We start from the raw sequence: 18893 nt of genomic DNA, 5'->3' as shown, positions 1-18893 counted from the left end.
ACACACACATACAAAACACCAATTTTAACATTTTTTCTCATTATATAATGTCTGGTCAAGCACTGTAGCGCAGCCAACCTGGATGCCATACTAGTTTATGGTCTGGGCTACTAGCCAAGGAGTAGCAAGCTGCGCAGACACGGGGGGAGGGGAGGGACGGAAGAGTCACAGGTGCTTCCTTGACACAGGTCCACCAATGCTGAACAGAGCTGGAGGTGGATTGGGTTAGTGATCAACAATGGCAGTCCACTTCACAGTGGGGGAAACGCAGGGATGAGGCCAGTGGTGAGAACTAGGATGACCGGGGAAAGGGGGAGGGGCAGAGCAAACGGCAAGCAGGAATTGAGCCTAGCTGACAAGAAAACTCTGACTCCACAAAGGAGAAGAGAGAGGTGACAGTGAGAGTTCCAAGAAAAACAGTGTTGCTCTTACCTGTAACTTACCTGTACCTGTTGTTCGTTGAATGGTCTTCTGTGCAGACACACATGGGACTGCGCTTGCGCAGGCCAGCCACGGAGAAGATTTCAAAAGCTTCCAGAAGAGTTAGCTCCCTAGGAGCTCTCCCCTCCGCCTGTCCGCGACCAAGCCTTAACGGCTTTTCCCGCCCAGAGGTCACTTGAAGGGGGTGGGGAGCACTCTTCCCTCAGTTCTCCGTTCGCAGCCGCGGAGAGTGTACACTCTTTTACGGTGACAGCCCACAGCGGGGAAGGAGGGAGGGATGTGTGCCTGCACAGAAGACCATTCAACGAACAACAGTTACAGGTAAGAGCAACACTGTTTTTCGTTTTCATGGCTTCTGTGCAGTCCCTAATCTATGACCTTCCAGTTGCAAGACCTTAAGAAGGGTCTTTTGTTCTTCAGGGAGGAACTCTAAAAGCTCGGTCATCCTGTCCCACAGGGCCATTTGGTAACGCCCCATAAGGGCAGAAAGATTAGAGATTAGAGATTCTCACACCCAGGGCAGCGGAGGAATACACTCTTTGTCTAAGGGGGAGGAGTGGGCTCCAGATTTGTACTTGGCCGACATCACCTCCGTTATGATAGAGTTGGCTTGGGGATGTTTAAACAAAAAATCACAACCCTCCTCTGCCACCTTATATAGATTCTCGATTTTCTTAATGGAGGCGACTACTGACACCGGCCTCTGCCACTCCACCATTATGACCTCCCTGATGCCCTGTATACAGCCCCAGTATCCAGGCTGTATAGCACCCCCATAATGGAATCAGAGGGCCTTAGGTCCGACTGGACCACCTCAATACTGAGAGCCTTAGCTATTCTTAAGAGCTGCTCAGAGAACATCTTCAAGTCCTCTGTAGGTGAGAAGGGCATGGGGTCCCCCACGACGTCGTCCGGTGAAGGGAGGGAGGCATTCTCCTACGCCAATTCACCCTCCTCTTCGGTGTCTGGCGAGACTTGCCTGGAGAAAGGCGTTGATGTCAACGCTCTCGTCAGCGCCGCCATCGACATCGAGGGTAGGGGTCGTGTAATATTAGTTTGCGCCGTATCAGTCTCTTGGCGTCCAGAACCTGACTTAGCCGGAGCCGCGGGTTCCACATGACGCCGACGACACATGACTCCTGCGAGTAAAACGGGCGCAGGCCTTGCACGAGGCGACAATATGCCCCTCGCCTCAACAGATCAGGCAATCCGCGTGCTCGTCAGCCATAGCCATCTTCGTGCCACAGCTCTTGCATTTTTTGAAAAGGGCCATAATTTCTCTCTCTCTCTCCCCTTTTAGAATTTGTTTATAAAGTACCGACAGTGAAAAGGAATCCACGCAGACCGAAAGATCGATGAAGAAAGAATCATGGTAAGTATTGGAAGTTGTGTGTTCTCTCCGCGGCGGCAGAACGAGAACTGAGGGAAGAGTGCTCCCCACCCCCCATCACGTGACCTCTGGGCGGGAAAAGCCATTAAGGCTTGGTCGCAGACGGGGGGAGGGGAGAGCTCCTAGGGAGCTAACTCTTCTGGAAGCTTTTGAAATCTTCTCCGTGCCTGGCCTGAGCAAGCGCAGTCCCATGTGGGACTGCACAGAAGCCATGAAAACGAACCTACTGAAACCTACCCAACGAAATATGGAGGGAATCTTGGCTGGAAAAAGACTTCCAAATATCTGAACCTTGCCCTTAAGAAGGAATCCTTATGTGAGACAACGGAAGTATAACATAGTCCCAGTTAACTGGGATTGGTAGTTTTCCTGCCTGTGGGAGAGCGCACAGACAAAAAACTCACCCACCTTTTGGTGAAACCAGAATGCCCCTGCTGGGTCATCTTAAGGCAGAGATGGTTGGTACTAGTGGGGGCCCCATGAGAGACCTGGGCCTGAAAAGCACATTGATATCTCTTGCCCATGGGAGTGTCTGTAGGCCCTAGCACAGTCACCTGGGAGCAGACCGCACAGTGACCCTGTTTAGACAGTGGGGAACATGACTGTAATGTGTTTTAAAACATCTCCTTGCTTCCTTAAAGAAAACACAGAGACCTAATTCAAAGGAACAGAAAGGTTCCTGACAGAATTCTTCTGGGACTATATCATGTCAGAATATAGAAGGTGAAATGCTCCGTCATATCAAAAACTCCCTGCTGGTAAAAAGCTAGCATATAAGGGAAAGCCGAAACATCTTCCTCACATACTAACTTTCCACAGGCATGTAGCTTCTCAGGTGAAACAGGCCTTCAGATAAAATGTGATTCCCTCCACCCGCATTCCAAAATGGTTTGTCCTCAGGTCTCTTCAGCCCTGAACCAAGAAAGGCTAGTTCTTCAGAACAAGCTCTGCTCCACCCTTGTCGAGCAGAAGTGCTGCTTTCTGTGACCAGCAAAAGCTTCTGCGAGCCTTGGAATCAGCCTGTGCCAGGCTTCTTTTGCAGGAACTCTTTTCTCCACAAATATTTATACACATTTGCAACGTTCATAGGGATTATATTAGTTACTTATATAAGCTATACTGAGAGAACACACATGTTGGATCCTTCCCCTTGGCCAGAGCATATCTTCATGTCTAATTCCGAACAATGGCCAAGGGAACTCCTAGGTTTGTAGAAAAATCCAGAAAATGGGCGGAGGGAGTTAAGAGGATTTTTTTTTAAATCACCCAAACCTTAACTTTTGAGGGGAAAAGATACAAAATCTTTCAAAGCTACATCACAAATCTCGGTTTCCATTTTGAAGGTTGCCTGGCAACCCCATAAACAGAAGACAACAGCATGAGTGATGAGGAGGCACTGCTGCCAGGAAGTAAGGAGGAGGAGCTGCCAAAACATGGGTCCCCACTTGTGGAATTCTACGATCATGCACAGGGTTCCATTGCACATTGGTGGCTGTCACCCATAAATGCTTCACCCACCTTTAGATCTTGCTCTAAGCTTCTAATTAACTCCCCGTCCACTTGACCCGTTTGTGCAACTTTCAAGCTTTTCTGTTCTGCTTTCCTGAGACGATACTGCAAAATGCGACAGTTCTTGTTTGCATGATCCAGCTCTCGCCGAAGTTCCTGAAGCTGGTAAACATCTTCTTCAAGGTAGCTGTCCCGCATCTCTTCCATTTCAGCCCGGAGTTCATCCAGCTCATCCTGCCAAAACCCAAAACACTATTATATACCACCTGTTGATCTTGCCCTTGCAGTACATGTGCAAGTAATCCACCATGCACTGTTATGCAATCTCTATTTACTGTGGATGGAGCCGAGGGAAAATGCTCCACTGAAATGACCTTGCAACCAAGGTCAAAAAGTTGATGCTGATTGTAAACTTGAAACTTCAGAAATCATTAGAACAGCAATATTTTATCCCTTACTATCATCAGTACACACAGCTGCATATAACCAACTGTTGCTGTGTTCATTTCAATTACCACTATAACTATGAACTGATCAAGACTAGGAAAAGTCTCTCTTAGAAGCTCGGGTTCCAGGAATTACCCTGGAGCCCGTTTTGGCTGCCTGGGCTGGGGAGGGAGGAGAGGAGGCTTCTCAGAGCGGACGGACGCCCGTTCTTGCACGGCTGAGCGTTCAGCCCGACAATCAGCTGTTGGGCTAGCCGTGCGCCTCCCACCTAACGGAACAGCAGTTAGGTTTAAATCCCCTGTCGGCTGGCCCGACTGAAAGTGCCTTTGTTGGGAAGCGGATGGGAGGGAGGCTTCACTCCACTCTGCTTCCCTTGCATACATTGGGGCCAGCCTCGCCGTCTCCGTCATCCTGCCTTTGCCGTTTTCCCACCCTCCCTCCCGTGTTGGTTGGTTATTGTTAATTGAATTTTTATGTTGTTAAGCGGTGTTAGCATGGGACTCGTTCAGTTTTGAGAAAGGTGGCCTGCGTGCCCCCTTTCTTCATATTGGGGATCCCAATAAGGGATTTTGGGAAAAGCTTGGGTAGGACACGCCCGGCTTGGGGGCTGTCCGGTAGCCTTCTTCCAAGTGGTGGGGGAACAACCTAGTGGCTCACTAGGTAAATCCCAGGACCGCTCAGGTAAATCCCAGGACTGCCATCCCAGGTGTCTCCCAGCGGGCTCGCTGGGAGTGGTGTGGTGCCATCAATCACAGTAGGGCCGGTTTATGTTCCTGAACCAGTTACCATGCTGTGCCAATTCATCTTCAACTGTTGCCAATAAACTTGGCCATTTCATCCAAAAGATTGTTTGATTCCAGTTACTGTATGTGTATTAATGTGCTGGGGTTGTCTAGCCTCCCCTCATACCTTATTTAGCCCTAGATTGGCAAGTTCAGATGCTGTAACTGGTTGCTAGAACTAAAATAAGGATTACATAATTATCATTTTAGATTATTTTTGGTCAACAGAAGAATAAATTTATGCATTGATCTCTCTGTCATCATACTTTATACTACATTCTAACTATTGGGAATTTCTGCAACATTAATCTTTTAAGGTAAATATAAATGCTTTTAAACAGACAGATCCATGCCAAAACTGACAGGAGTTCGTATAGAGTTGTAACCCCCTCTCTCTTCCAGCGGCATATTTACTTGCGCATATCCAAAAACAAAACAAGCAGGGGGAAAAATCAGGCTGCAACTCCCTTTTTCATCTTCCAGGCTTCCAGCTCAAAATTATGCTAATTATGCTTTCTAAGAACTGAGGTCTCGAGTTGTATTTTATAATACAATAAGGGAGGGAAGGCGGCATTTTATAGCCCGATTTTGTTAGATCTCGGAAGCTAAGCAGGGTCAGTACTTGGAAGGGAGATCTCCAAGAAAGGCTCTGCAGAGGAAGGCAACAGCAAGCCACCTCTACTTCTCACTTGACTTGAAAGCCCTTGCTATATAAGCTGGCTGCAACTTGACAGCACTTGACACACATAATACAATAATACACATAATAATTCTACAGCAGAAAGAGACTACAATCCTCTGTAAATTCTACCATTCCTATTAATCTATTCTGCATAACAAAACCTTTTGAACGAAACTTTTATACACAAGGTTTCAGTCCTGATGCATAGGCAATTAAGCTGCTGTGTGGTGGCCTGAGGGATTGCAACTATTCTATTATTAACCTAGTACTACATTTTAAAAGAAAACCATCAATGGAGGACAGATATAACAGCTGTTCTCTCATTAAAACTTCCAGCAAAGATTGCTGTGTCTTTGCATTCAGTTTACTTGGTTGTTTGTTTTCATGGCATTTTCGTCACATTTTCATCATTAGGCCGTTTGGGCATTGGGTCAGATCCATTTGGGGGGAGGATGTGCCTGCGTGCCTATCTCACCCATTTGGGGACTCCCTTAAGGGGTTATGGGGGGAGCCACAGCTGCCTGCCCAGCTCAGGAGCTGTTGGCTGGCTCTCACCATCAGGTAGCAAGGGAATCACATAGCGGCTTGTGCCCAAGTGGTATTCCAGGTATCCAGCAGGTGGGATGGGGGTTATATTGAACAGCAGGCAGGTCACCCAATGCTGGATCTGTCCCTATGCTGTGCCAATGCTCCTTCTGCTGTATTCAATAAAAGCTGTGGCCTTTTTCTCCCCAGTTTTGTCTGTATGGTATTTCCTCCTTGCCCTCGCTCCCATTCTTGCCCCCTGGGACCACAATACATTTACACTATCAAACTTATTTCTGCTTGTATGCATGCCTATTCCCATGAAAGCTGAGCCCCAAAGAGCCTGAAGCCAAGAACTTTAACCCTCTATATCCTTTTATCTACAGTTCTGGCTCCACATTCTGAAACTCTAGAAGACTAATTTGTATATGTCCCCAATCATAAGACCTGTGGCAGGAAGGGGAAAGATTGCCCTTTCTATTACCATAGCCTTCGTCTGGCAGTCAAGAAAGCAATGCCTGATGATCCCAGTTACAAGCAAATAAAACACCAGTTTAACGCTAAATCAGTGGCAACAAATTTGGACTTCTACAACTCAAATTAAGACTTGTAGACCTTTAAATACATGAGCAATTATTAACTTTGGCAGTAGGTACATGTGGTTGCTCAGCATCGCTGCAAACAAACAGAAAGTGGAAACGAGTCACTTGTATTTATGTTCTTACAGTAGAGTTTTAACTTTGGGGACCTATGTTTGGAAATGCTGTCATTAACACTTTCCCACTCACAATCATGCTGCATGGAGTGTGTTATCTATGATAAAAAAACCTTCAAAAGATCTCACCCCAAGACACAAATTACAAATTAACTCTTGCAAACCTTAGCTCGTACAAACAGAGAAGAGTTACGGGAGTGGCCGTATCATAGTAATGTGCTTACTGCATGGAATGGGTTCCCATGAGCCCAGCAAACTACACCCCTCCCTTTCAAACATGGGTCCCACCACCTTTTGATAGACATCTTGAATTTGATCCTGTGGAAGAGCATTTTTGCTGGAGGAGGGAGAAGTACTTTTTGATGATTCTCCTCCCCAACCCCAGCTCAGTTCTTAGGAGTCCCCTGAACTCAGGGTTGGGAGGGGGCCACCGCAGCAGGAATGTTTTGCTCCTCAAGATGAGCTCTGCTTAAGGTACTTCAAAAAAACATTAAAATTAAGGTACTTCAAAAAAAACATTAAAATGCTCTTCCACAGGATCAAATTCAAGATGTCTATCAAATAAAGTTGGACTTTATTAAAACATAAGAGTCTATTTTGTTGCAGAAGACACTATTCTTTCCTGCTGCTTCAGTGATTTCACAGGGTTAGCGTAAAAGCTGATGAGCTGGAGAAGAACTTTTAAAAAACAGTGTTACATATTTGAAACATTTGACTACTCAACTACCAGCAATGTAAATTATTCTAAAAATTCTACTACATTTGGAAAATCCTAAATTAAACTCTCTCTCTCTTTTTGCCATCATTACAGACCAACTTGTGGCCGTTCTCAACAGATAGACATCATATCATGTAACACAATGAAACACTCTGTAAGACTATATATTTTAATATAAACAAGCAAGGCTATTATAGTGTCCATGTGCTTCCAAATGGTACACAGTTTTAATCAGTCAAGAGTAGTCATCTGTCCAATGATAATTAATATGAGCTATTGAGAGCTACAGATGGAAATCACTGTTCGTTACATTACACAAACAATGCACTCTAGTTTCCCTTGGACAATGCAAAGTTTCAACAGAGCCACAGCTGTGGCTAACAAGACACATGGACCCATAGCCATTGTTCACCAAACTCATCTTTCATTCTAGCAGATGACTAATCCAGTGTTTGCAAATTGGATACATTATTTTGATATCTAAGGTTAGATGAATCTCTTCTTTTCCATGAAAAATGCAATTAGGTGTAAAATAAGGGCTCCCCCATAAACAATAAGCTCTGCTAACCTCCACTATATCTTTAAAATAAACAAACAGAAATAATCATCCCAGCAACTTGGTCATTCTTGTCCTCCAGAGCTCCTAAAATACACACAACTAATAAATAATTAAAATGGTTTTAGACATCATACAGGGTTGTTTGATAGGAAGGTGTTGTCTGGATTTGATTTTCATTGTGAATAAATTTTGAGTTGAGGCATCTGAGACTAATATCAGCTATACAATCTGCACAGACATGGTACTAGAGAAAACTATTCGATAAATGTTTTCCCATGACAACTTTCTGTTTTACAAAAATATCTTTAGAGAAGGATCTGGTATCACACTGAGGTCTGGAGTTGTCAGTGGTCCAATGCCGATGTTTATGCTTCCTCTAGCAAGCTACCTTTTCCAGATGACAGTTAAGCACATCAGGAGGAATGGAATTACACTTGACAAGACTCTGCTCCCAAACCTGTTCAAATTCATTTGAAGATCTGCATAAAACAGTACACACACAGAGTAGTACAAGAGTAAGGTTCTTTCCTTGTGATCTGGAACCCCACTTTTCTATGTTTCTGATTGTGTCATTTCTATGCATACCTTCAAATGAACGTGGGTAGGTTGAGGGCAAATCAGGATCCTACACACATGCATGTGCACACTCATTCTGCTCTGATGACCTAATAATTTATCCTTCCCCATTAACTCCTCAAGGTCCCCCATTTTGCCATTCCTATCATGAAATGTTAGAAAACCTAGACACCTATTTGCATACCTGTTACTCCAAGATATTTGCTGTACAGCTAGGGTTGCCAAATACCAGGTAGTAGCAGGAGATCTCCTGCTAATGCAGCTGATCTCCAGCCAATAGAGATCAGATCACCTGGAGAAAAATGGCCACTTTGGCAATTGAACTCTATGGCATTGAAGTCCCTCCCCTCCCCAAACCCCGCCCTCCTCAGGCTCCGCCCCAAAAATCTTCCGTCGGTGGTGAAGAGGGACCTGGCAAGGCTATGTAGAGCTGAGAGCTTGTTCTGGGGCAAAGTGTCACAGGCACAGACGTATAGTTAAGAACAAACCCTGCACTGCCAACAATAGCTAGGATGACATTTTTGGCCAGCTCAGTGTGGGCCAAATTAAATGTAATGGGGGCAGTCACATTTGTTCATCATGTGTTTGCCCAAATCATGTCTAAAAAGAGGTATGTTGGGTCTAATTTCTCCCCAAAATAGGAATGTCTGGATTAAAATAATCATACCTTTCCAACAACCCCTCCTTAATTTGGCATCCTCCATCACTTGAAGAATTTGTCTCCCAGCCTGGCTGCAATGCTAGATGTGAACTGGACTGTACATAAGACAGCTTCAAGCAATGGAAAGTAGTGCTATAAGGTGAGATTGAGTTAAGCTCCCCATATCTGCACATACCATCCCTGGTTAGCACAACAAACAAATACGGCTGTCTTCATCAGAATGACTCCCAGGGATACTGTGCCACACCACCTCTATAAATAACCATATCAGCTCCTATAATTGCTATTAAGAAGAATCTTTTCCGTGTCCCTCAAGATTTACCTACATTCAAACAATTTTTGGCCCCATGCTAATAGCCTCCTTCTGCTCACAAAACCCTGGGGGAAACAAGTAACCTTTGGTTGGTGGGTTGTCAGATTTATTACAGCAACTGAGGGGGAAGCAAGTAAAAATCACTCACTGAATCTTCTGTTAATATTATACCTTAAATATTATATTCATAAGGCAAGTCAAATGGTACAGTATCTGTGGTTGTCCCATCAGCTCAATTTCTCTTATTTATAGCTCTTTCTGAATGTGGCTTCACTGCTGTGTCAAAGATTATATTGTAAATATAAATCCAGCAAAAGTTCAAGCACATTACTTCAATGCTACCCAGTAGCAATCTGAACTGTGACTTAATAGATGGACGGAAAGATTAACATAAGATAAATACTATGTGAAGCTAGGTTAGTACCAATAACATTTTTTGTCATGGCTGTTGTTGCTTTTATGGGCCTGCTTAAAATATTAAATGATTAATGTATTTTGGTATCGTACAAATATACATGTAAACAAGTTTCCCCACTTCAGATTTGGAGAGGTAGTAAGCTCCTTTTAACTGGGCAAGCCAAAATAGAATGGTTTTCTGCTTATTCTTATTGGTTGCTCTTCACTGCTGTATTTTCTTCAAGGCCACAAAAAATAAATACTCTAGGGGGGCAGAAACTTAGCCAAGCCAGAAGTCCTGCTATACTTTAGTTTTAATTAAGAACAGTCTTTAAGAGCTATGCAGTAGCATTTGCTTTGTGTCAATCAGCATCTTTGTCTGCAGTCCAGTACTCCTTCAACCCTATTATCCACATTATGCTGATTGTACAAAAGCAGCAATGGGGGTAGTTTAAATCCTCTCTGCACGGTGAGCTATTATTTCCTAACGTGTGGTTTGCTACTTTGCAAAAGTGTTTGGGAAGGAGACGATATTCAAGGAATACTAGTTTAATTTGATGAAACTTGAGAAAGGGATGAACTGAGAGCTTTAAGTAAGTGTTGCATTGGTAGTGGGGTGAATGGTCCTTGAGGAGTAGGTGTCCTATCTTCTGTGCGACCCTAAGCACACTTACTGTGAGTAAACCCTATTTAATTAATTGAGATCAACTTCTAAGTGAACGCCAACAAAGGAGTGAGCTGTATTTGAGAGTCTGTATGTGAGTACATACAAATATATCTGGAACAGTTTTGTTTCTTCACATCAAGCATAAACATTTATCTGCAGCATACGTTACTAGGCATTTCCTACACAAGAGCTGGCACAGCTTAGTGGCTAGATGGAGCTATGAATAAATACATCCCCAGGCTGAGCCTCATCTGTGACACAAACTCACTAGGTGCCAGTACACAAGCCCCTCTCAGTCCCCCCCACCATTTTCATCTGCAATTAGTTGCCAGGTCATTCTTCGCCACCGGCGGGTGGTTTCTGGAGCAGAGCCTGAAGAGGGGAGGATCTGGGGAGAGGAGGGACTTTAATGCCATAGAGTCCAGTGGCCAAAGTGGCTATTTTCTCTATCGGCTGGAGATCACTTGTAACAGCAGGAGATCTTCTGCTGTTACCTGGAGGTTGGCAAGCCAATCTGCAATATGGGAATCATAACCTTGACCTACCTTATGTGGTTTATGTGAAATGCTTGGAAACACTTGGAAATACTGTACAAATGCTAAGAATTGAAATCATCAAATTCCTACTGAATACTGCTGATGGTTCAGAGTATGTGAAAGTTCTTGTGCCACACACTCCAAGTGTGGTGAAAGCTCATTTATCTCATGAGATGGAAGCTGTGCCCATATCTGCCATTTAATGGAAGTTTAAATACCTGTTGCTTGCCTTGCCTGAGAGCAGAATCATCATGTTGTCTATATCAGGACAGCTTTCAGGTACACAGCTCAGAAGGCAGAAAGTTAAACATATGGGCAACCAGAGTATAATGAGGCACGCAGCTGAAATATTCCCTTATCCTAGTCTAGCATTTCTTATCCCTGAAGTTCTTCCCATGTCTTTTCAAGGGCCTTCCCACACAATCAGGTTTCATGCAATGAATGCACTTGTGGTTGCCATTTATTATTCATCATCACTGTGGACCAAATGCTATATTTCTCATACAATGTATTACCCCACTTTGCCAGCACTCAAGCTGCAATATTCAATGCCATATGTCTTGCCCAGATGCATTTGTTGCTCGCGCAACCCAGTTACTAACTGGAAATTGTTTGTGATGTGGTGATGAAACAGAGGTGCAGCATAAACTCCCTTCCCATATGCCCACACTACTTTCTGACTCTTCACAATTTCCTATTTTAAATTATTACTATTATTTGGAACCTCTTCTATAGACCAGCTCCATCCTAGGAACAATCACCCAACTTCTGAAAAGTGGCAAAAGCATAAAAAGTTAGGCCACGCATTTGTATGAACACATAAATAGACCAAGCCTTTAAAGTCTTTGAAGTATTTTTAAAAAAGAAAATAGCTGTTTTATCTGCACACACCTAGCCTGCTTTTTAAAAGGGGTGTACGTGTACACCTACAAACTCCTGAAAAGCTATTTCCCCCCACACACGATGTATCACACTATTACTATTGAAAAGGAACTTTAATGAAACATTGTGCAAAGGTTCCAATGCAGTTGAGGCCTATACTTTAACTGCTCATGCATGCAGAGGATTTTCAGCTGCTTTCTGATAAGGTTCTTGTGCTTTCAACAGCTGCAGAAATTTATCACTGTAATGTTTTGCTTACAACTTAATTTCTGCCTGCCATTCAGCATGTTCAGAAAGGCCTTTAGGTATTCATGTGTAATCTTTCACCTGCCATGTTTCTCATGGACAAATACTATCTTATACATAATGTATACAGACCATCAGCATCAGCTGTTGAAACTCGTCTCCTTATTGTTCACAATAACTGACAGTACCTTTTATTATTCTGTGTATATCACTTGTTTTTGTTACAAAAAAATTAATAAAACTTCAGCTTCCGCAGATGAGCAAAGGGTTTTATTCAACAGCAGCCACAGAACTCATAAGAGGCAGTTTAAATATTCCCCTGGTATCAAACTTTCTTTAATCTTAAAAAACATCTTAGTATGCTGGTGCTGTAACCGTTCAGCCTGCATAACTCAGGCTTTTGTAGAGGAATCAGGCACGAATGTGTATAATCTTATCAGCCATAATTACAGGGCTGCTTTGTGGGAGTTCTTTGAACTACTCAGAGGTCAGGGGACCTCAAAGGTTCATCTGGAAGTGTTAATATCTTATAAAATAATTATATTTATTAAGTGTTCACAATAGATATGATAAAAACACTAGGCCTGGAGTACAGGCTACATATAAAACCACCAGTGTAAACTGTTACAGAAATATTCAACACAGTTGATAATATACATAGTGTTGCCAACCTCTAGGTACAAAAAAATAATTCACCAGTGCATAACCTCCAGGTACAAGCTGGAGATCTCCTGCTATTTCAACTGATCTCCAGCCAATAGAGATCAGTTCACCTGGAGAAAATAGCCGCTTTGGCAATTGGACTCTATGGCATTGAAATCCCTTCCCAAACCCCACCCTTCTCAGGCTCTGCCCCAAAAATCTCCCGCTGGTGGCGAAGAGGGTCCTAGCAACCCTAAATATACATAATAATAATGATCAATAGACCATACACGTTTTGGACTCTTGGGCCTTCCTCAGCGGTCATATATATAAAACATGATTATTAAAAACACACCTGGAAATTAGAAACCCTTATATCTTGTGTGACCAGATGTAAAGTAGTAGCATCAGCCATAGGTCTTTAAGCATGGTAACTTGCTTACATAAGCATCTGTTGTAAAACTATCAATGTTTCCAGATGTGTATCACACCAACCAGTGACAAAATTTATTAGCTTACTTCTAAGTAAATGAAAGTAGGAATGGGGTCCAAATTCCAATATAGGAGCAGGAAACATTTGAGAAACAGCCACATTCAACTTTTTTAAAAAATGCAATTGTGTTAATATTTATATCTGCAACATAAGAAACTTCAAAGTGGCTTACAATTAAAACAAACACCAATATGTAAAACTGCCCCTCACTAATCCCAATAAAACATTCAAAATTAATTATAAATTGTACCTGCACTGAAACACACTGGTTCAGGCTTTAATCCCATCAACATCTGAGAGCTTGTCTCACTGAACACAATGGGGTTCTCCTCTGAATAAACACACACAGGGCAGGGCTGGCCAATTTTCTTCCCATCAACTTTCTACTAAAATAAATTCTTCCCAATTTTTAACCTTCCAAACTGTGTTAGTAGTGATAGTATGTAGGATGAGGTAGCTGAGAGAGGGGCCAAGAAGAAATGAGTACCAGTTACTGTAATGGGTACTTCAAAGGGAATGTGTCAGCTAGGCAGATAACAAAGTTGGAAAGACACAGGTATTGGAGACCAGGTAAATAAGCGGAACTGATGACCAACTATGGATTAAGAGGTGTGTTGGAAATGAGATGTTAACATATTACATTATGTGTTGTCAAACCAATGAAATGGCTAATTAACCAAGGTATAAAAAGTAATGCACACCTATTGTCTCCTTACGTAAGCTTTGGAGATGTCTCCCTTGCGTCAGTCCGTGGCCACAAATAAACTTTATTTTCCTTCCACTAAGTGTTATTTATAATTGGTCTCAAAACAGCACCAGGCAGACGAACCTGAACCCCAATTTGGGTATCACTAGCACCATATTTTCCCAAAGCCCAGCTTTGACAATGTTTCAGAGTGGGCTAGAGATCACACTACTATGAAAACGCATCATAGTCATTCAAAACACCCACCAAAAATGGTTGGAGAGACAGGATATAGACATATCTAATCCATCCTTCCACAATATCCAAGTATCAACTGATAACTGCTTTCACCAGTTTCATTCTCATATCTGTGAAGTAGGCTTGCCAGCTCCATTCTTGGAAATACCTGGAAATTTTGTAGGTGCAGCCTGGGGAGGGTGGGGTTTGGGGAGAGGAGAGACCTCAGCAGGGTATAATGCCAAGGAGTTCACCCTCCAAAGCAGCCATTTTCGCCAGGGGGATGGATCCTGATCGCCTGGAGGTCAGCTGTAACAGCAGGAGATCTCCAGGTACCACCTGTAAGCTGGCAACCTTACAATGCGAACCCAAGCCTGGCATCTTTCATAGTCCTTTACTTGCACAAGCATTTTTTTGCAGAATTAAAGTGCTTGCTTCCTATTGTATGAATCTGCATAACGCATAAGGAGGAACTAAAAAAAAATTGCCTCCTGAATGTAAGAAATGGGAGTCTATCGCATTTCCTACTCCTAGAGAAGTGTCCTTAGGACTGCACTGAAAAACAAAACACCGAACAGACAATTCAGAAAAATTGAAATAATTTTCTACAATGGTGGAGATTTTTTTGCCTACTCATCTCAAGGGGGCCTTTCTTGACAAAATACTTTCTGGGACCACCAGCTCCTACTCCCTTTGCTCTGAAAAGAAGGGGTCTTAAACTGGCAAGAAACTTTCCACCCCTCGCTACAGAAAGCGGCCATGGGCGCGGGCTGCAAGCCAATCTCGGAAGCCTCCAGCAGCCGGCCAACACTCACTCCCCAGACCTGTGGACAGGGCCGGTGCCAGGCATTGTTGCACCCTAGGCAAGGCTCACTCCTGAGGTGGCTCCCACTGCAAACCCATTTTCAAAAACAGACGTCCAGAAGAAAAACCTAAAGCACAAAACTTTTTAGAAGGCATTGGAATTAATTACGGTCCACAGCACCGTCGTGGCACTTATCTTAAAAGTAAAAAAAAAAAAGAATAGAAATTGTCAGTCGCATTTTTTCCCCAAGAAACTAATCTGTTGAAAACTGTGGCCCTGGGGGCCAGGTCTGAGGTCTGCGCCCTCGGCGGCCGCCTAGCAGCACCGGCCCTGCCCGTGGAGAGGGAGGAGCCAGAAGTGGTGGCTGAGTTGTGAAAAGTCACCCCGACGACTCTCTCTCCAGTCTGGCAGGGGAGGCGCCTCCCTCCCCCCCCCTTTACCTTGAGGTAATCGTTCTCCGAGCGCAGCTCCTCGATCTCCCTGCGCAGCTCCTCCTCCTGCTCGTCGGCCAGCTGCCTGGCGCAAGGGGGGTCCGGCCGGCTTCTGCCGCCCAGCCTCCCGCCGCTTTGGGCGGGCGCTTTCTCCGCGGCTCTCCCCGAGGCCGCCTCGACGCCCGGCGGCTGCTGCTGCTGCTGCTCCCCGCGGGGCCCCGGGGAGGCGGGCGCGGCCACGGCGGCCCCTCTGCTGGGCGCGTCCGAGGAGGGCCGGGCGTGCTGGGGGCCGCGGCCGCCGCCCGGCCCCGACGGCTCCCGTTCGCGGTCGCTGGAGCCGGTGCCGGACTCGGCGTCGCTGCCGGCGGCCTGGGCCAGCCGCTGCTCGTCGGAGAGCGGCTCCGAGGGGCAGTCGGAGAGGTCGGAGCCGCTGTCCGCGCGGCTGAGGCGGGCGGGGGCCGAGGGGGGGCCTCGCTTCCCCTTGCGGCCTTGGCCCGGGGGGGCCCCCGCCTCGCCGCCCGCCGGCTGCCCCCGGGCGCGGGCCGCCTTCTTGCTGGAGAGGGCGCTTTTGGCGCTGCCCGCCTTGCCCGGCGAGCCGGCGGCCGGCCCAGGCACCGCCGCCTTGGCGCCCTGGCCGCAGCTGCGGCGGGAGAGGCGGCTCCGCGTGGCCAGGAGCCCCGGCGGGGGCGGCGGGGGCTGGGGCGGGGGCTTGCCCGGCAGGCTGGGCGACTTGGGCGGCGCGGGCGGGGGCTTGGCGGCGGGCGCGCGGGCGTGGGGGTCCCGCAGGAAGGGCCTGGCGGGCGAGGGCGCGCGCTGCAGGCGCTTCTTCTCGCCCAGGGCGCGCGGGCGGGGCTCGGCGCCGCTCAGGGTCTCCATGGCCCCGGCCGCGGGCGGAGGCGCCCGGCTGCAGCAGAGGCGCGCGCCTGCAGCGCTCCCAGCCCGAGCCAGGCGCGGCGGCGGCGGCGGCGAGGAGCCTCCCGGCAGAGCCGGCGGCGGCGGCGGCGGCGGCGGCTTCCTCCAGGGTGCCTCCCGTTCGCGCTCTCATCACTCCTGCTCCTGCCCGGCCGCCGGTCTCACGCTTTCTCCCCGGCGGTGGGCTCCGTCAACGACACGCTTGTCTCACCGCCCCACGTCGGAAGAGAGGGGGGGGGGATAAAAAGCGGCGGCGATCTTCTCCCTCCTCCTCCTCCTCGATCAGAACGATGCAGCTGGAGATAACGATGCCTCCTGCGGCCGCGGCTGCTCCCCCCTGGCCCCCTCGACGCCGGCGGCTGCTTTCCGGACCCGTTCTCCGCCTCGGCAGCTCATCATTCATTCATCTCGTGAGCCGGCCCCTCCGCCCCATGCCTCGTTCTCGCGCCCTCCTGCACTTCCCGATCTTCCCAGGCTCGCTCCCTCCTCCTCCTCCTCCTCCTCGCTTTACCTCCTGAAATAGAGAAATCCGCAAGCGCTGCCCTCTCCGATACTGACGCTGCTCCCCCCCCCCCTGTGCGCATGAGCCTCCCCTTCTGTCACCCAGCCAAACTGCTCTCGGCGCAAGCCGCTCCCCTCCTACCCACCCCCAGCTCTCCGCCTGCGTTTTTTATCGGGGCTCCTGTGTCGGTTGTAGCCGATAATAACCTTGATGGGAGGGGGGCCTGGATGGTGGACATTTAATTCTGCGGTTATTCGGGAGGCGCTGTTTCTGGCCATGGTGCCGGTTGCCTGGCAGGCACGAACCATTTGCTGCAGCCGCAATAAATCCGTTCGCTTCCTTCTGCCTGCGTGTGCCACAGGCTGATACAAATAATAATAATAATAATGGAACTGAACCCAAAGATCATCGTCAGGATGCCCTGGAATGTTCACACATTTAGTGTTCACTGCCCTTAAACTTGATGTTGTTTGTAGGAAGCAAGTGCGTGGAGTTTCAAATTAAATTTGGGCCTGTTTGTATTTTAGATTTGGTGAAATCTATCCATGGGGGGGGGAGGGTTGCCTTGGATTTACTGCTCTCTAGAGGCACATTTTCTCCATCCAAATTCTCAAAGCTCTGCATGGGGGCTTATTGTTGAGTTTTGAGAATTTGGATGGGGAACATGTGCCTCTAGAGAGCGGCAAATCCAAGGCAAAACCTACCATGCATAATTGGCCAGTAGATGCTGTTTGCTCTTACACTGATACCTTTTGAAAAACTCTGATTCTGGTTTGCACCCTCTAGTGTTTACTTCTACACACAAGAATAGGGACCTCCCCCCACCCCAAACACACACGCATAAATAGCAGTTCCACACATTCATCAGGATGACCATATGAAATATAAGCAAGATCTTGCATGAAATGAGTATTGAAAATCCACTATGAATATATTAAGAGTACTCTCTCAGAACTGCAAAAAACATTTCTGTGACATTTGTCTTGATATAATTGAGCACTTTTGTGAATTCGAGTTTATCACATGTTTTCAGGAAGGTAAGTAGTAGTTCAAGTAAAGCTTGCAAACAAAAGGTTAGAGGCTCAGTAGCACCTGCTGGAGCCTGGAGATATGAGTCTCTCTTATTATACATTGAAGATATTGTCTTTAGAGATAGTGTTCATCACCTTTACTGAAATGTGGAGACGTCAGATAATCTCATCCAGGGCAAAAAGGTCATAGCTGGCTAATCAACGGATAAAAGGCCAATAGCCCACTTAAATTACACTAAGCAGGTAAGTTCTTGGCTTTTCCATTGATTTAAGAATGATTTGTTCCTGGCTTAGAGGTTGTTTTGAGTGTTTGCAACAACACATCCTTCTAAGAAGATTGACACAAAAATAAAGCCCATTGCAATAAGCAATTAATATCTCTATGTATGATTTCTGTATTGTTGCTCATCATTAAAAAAAGACCCAGTGAGCCTAATTTAAATGCTCAATAGGTACTTAAACCATGATCAGCCCATTCCTGAAAGGGGGTAGATAGGCTGCGGCCAGGAGCAGCACAGCCACGCTGCCTCCACAGAGATTTCCTGGCCGAAAAAGAAAGCTTAAAAATGCATTGTTAAAAAAAAAAAGTCCATGAAATTCCTCCATGGAGTTAACATGGGGCCATGCCAGCTATTTTGCTGGCATAGCAATGCTGCAGCATAGAGGGGTGTTCCCAGGCCAAAAGGGGTTTGGAAGCTGACTAACATTAGCTCCACCCTGGGAACGCACCCTGATGCTGGTGTGGGCACCCACTTCTGGGTTTCTGCTGCCTGTGCTGTTGCGTTGCTCTGCGGCACTGGCGTATCTGCCCCTGCGCCGGTGTCAGTGCCATTTTATCATGGCGCGAAGTGGCAGGACAGCAGCGCAGGGCTGTGCTGGCTCCTATGGCGCTTTGGCACCACCCCTTCAGGATTATACAGCAAGTGTTACTGCTTCTCCTACACTCTTAGTTTAGTTGTCTTTAACCTGTGTGGTATTAAAGTTGTTAATAGCATAATATCAGTATGCTTTTCAGTAAAGCATGGAGTTAAAGAAAAGGATTTCACAAGGAAGGTACTAGGCAAGCCTCTAGAGAGGACATTCAGAAGGCGAGGTACCACCACTGAAAAG

The 18893-nt window shown here is 46.3% G+C and overlaps 1 protein-coding gene across 1 annotated transcript in view; it reads right to left on the bottom strand.

Annotated features, from left to right (window-relative positions):
- Positions 1 to 15442, bottom strand: part of MTCL1 (microtubule crosslinking factor 1) — a 108425-nt gene extending 92983 nt beyond the window's left edge. The window contains exons 1-2 of the mRNA XM_056854937.1: positions 15348 to 15442; positions 3350 to 3574 (exon numbers count right to left, since the gene is read on the bottom strand). Coding sequence (XP_056710915.1) covers positions 3350 to 3547 — 198 coding nt within the window. The 5' untranslated portion in view covers positions 3548 to 3574; positions 15348 to 15442. The remainder of the gene's footprint in view (positions 1 to 3349; positions 3575 to 15347) is intronic.
- Between the last annotated feature and the right edge of the window lie 3451 nt (positions 15443 to 18893).

This window comes from Euleptes europaea, chromosome 8, assembly GCF_029931775.1.
Source record: "Euleptes europaea isolate rEulEur1 chromosome 8, rEulEur1.hap1, whole genome shotgun sequence".
Lineage (NCBI taxonomy): Eukaryota > Metazoa > Chordata > Lepidosauria > Squamata > Sphaerodactylidae > Euleptes > Euleptes europaea.
Note: the sequence above shows the minus strand (reverse complement) of the source record. Positions and strands in the feature narration are given on the sequence as shown.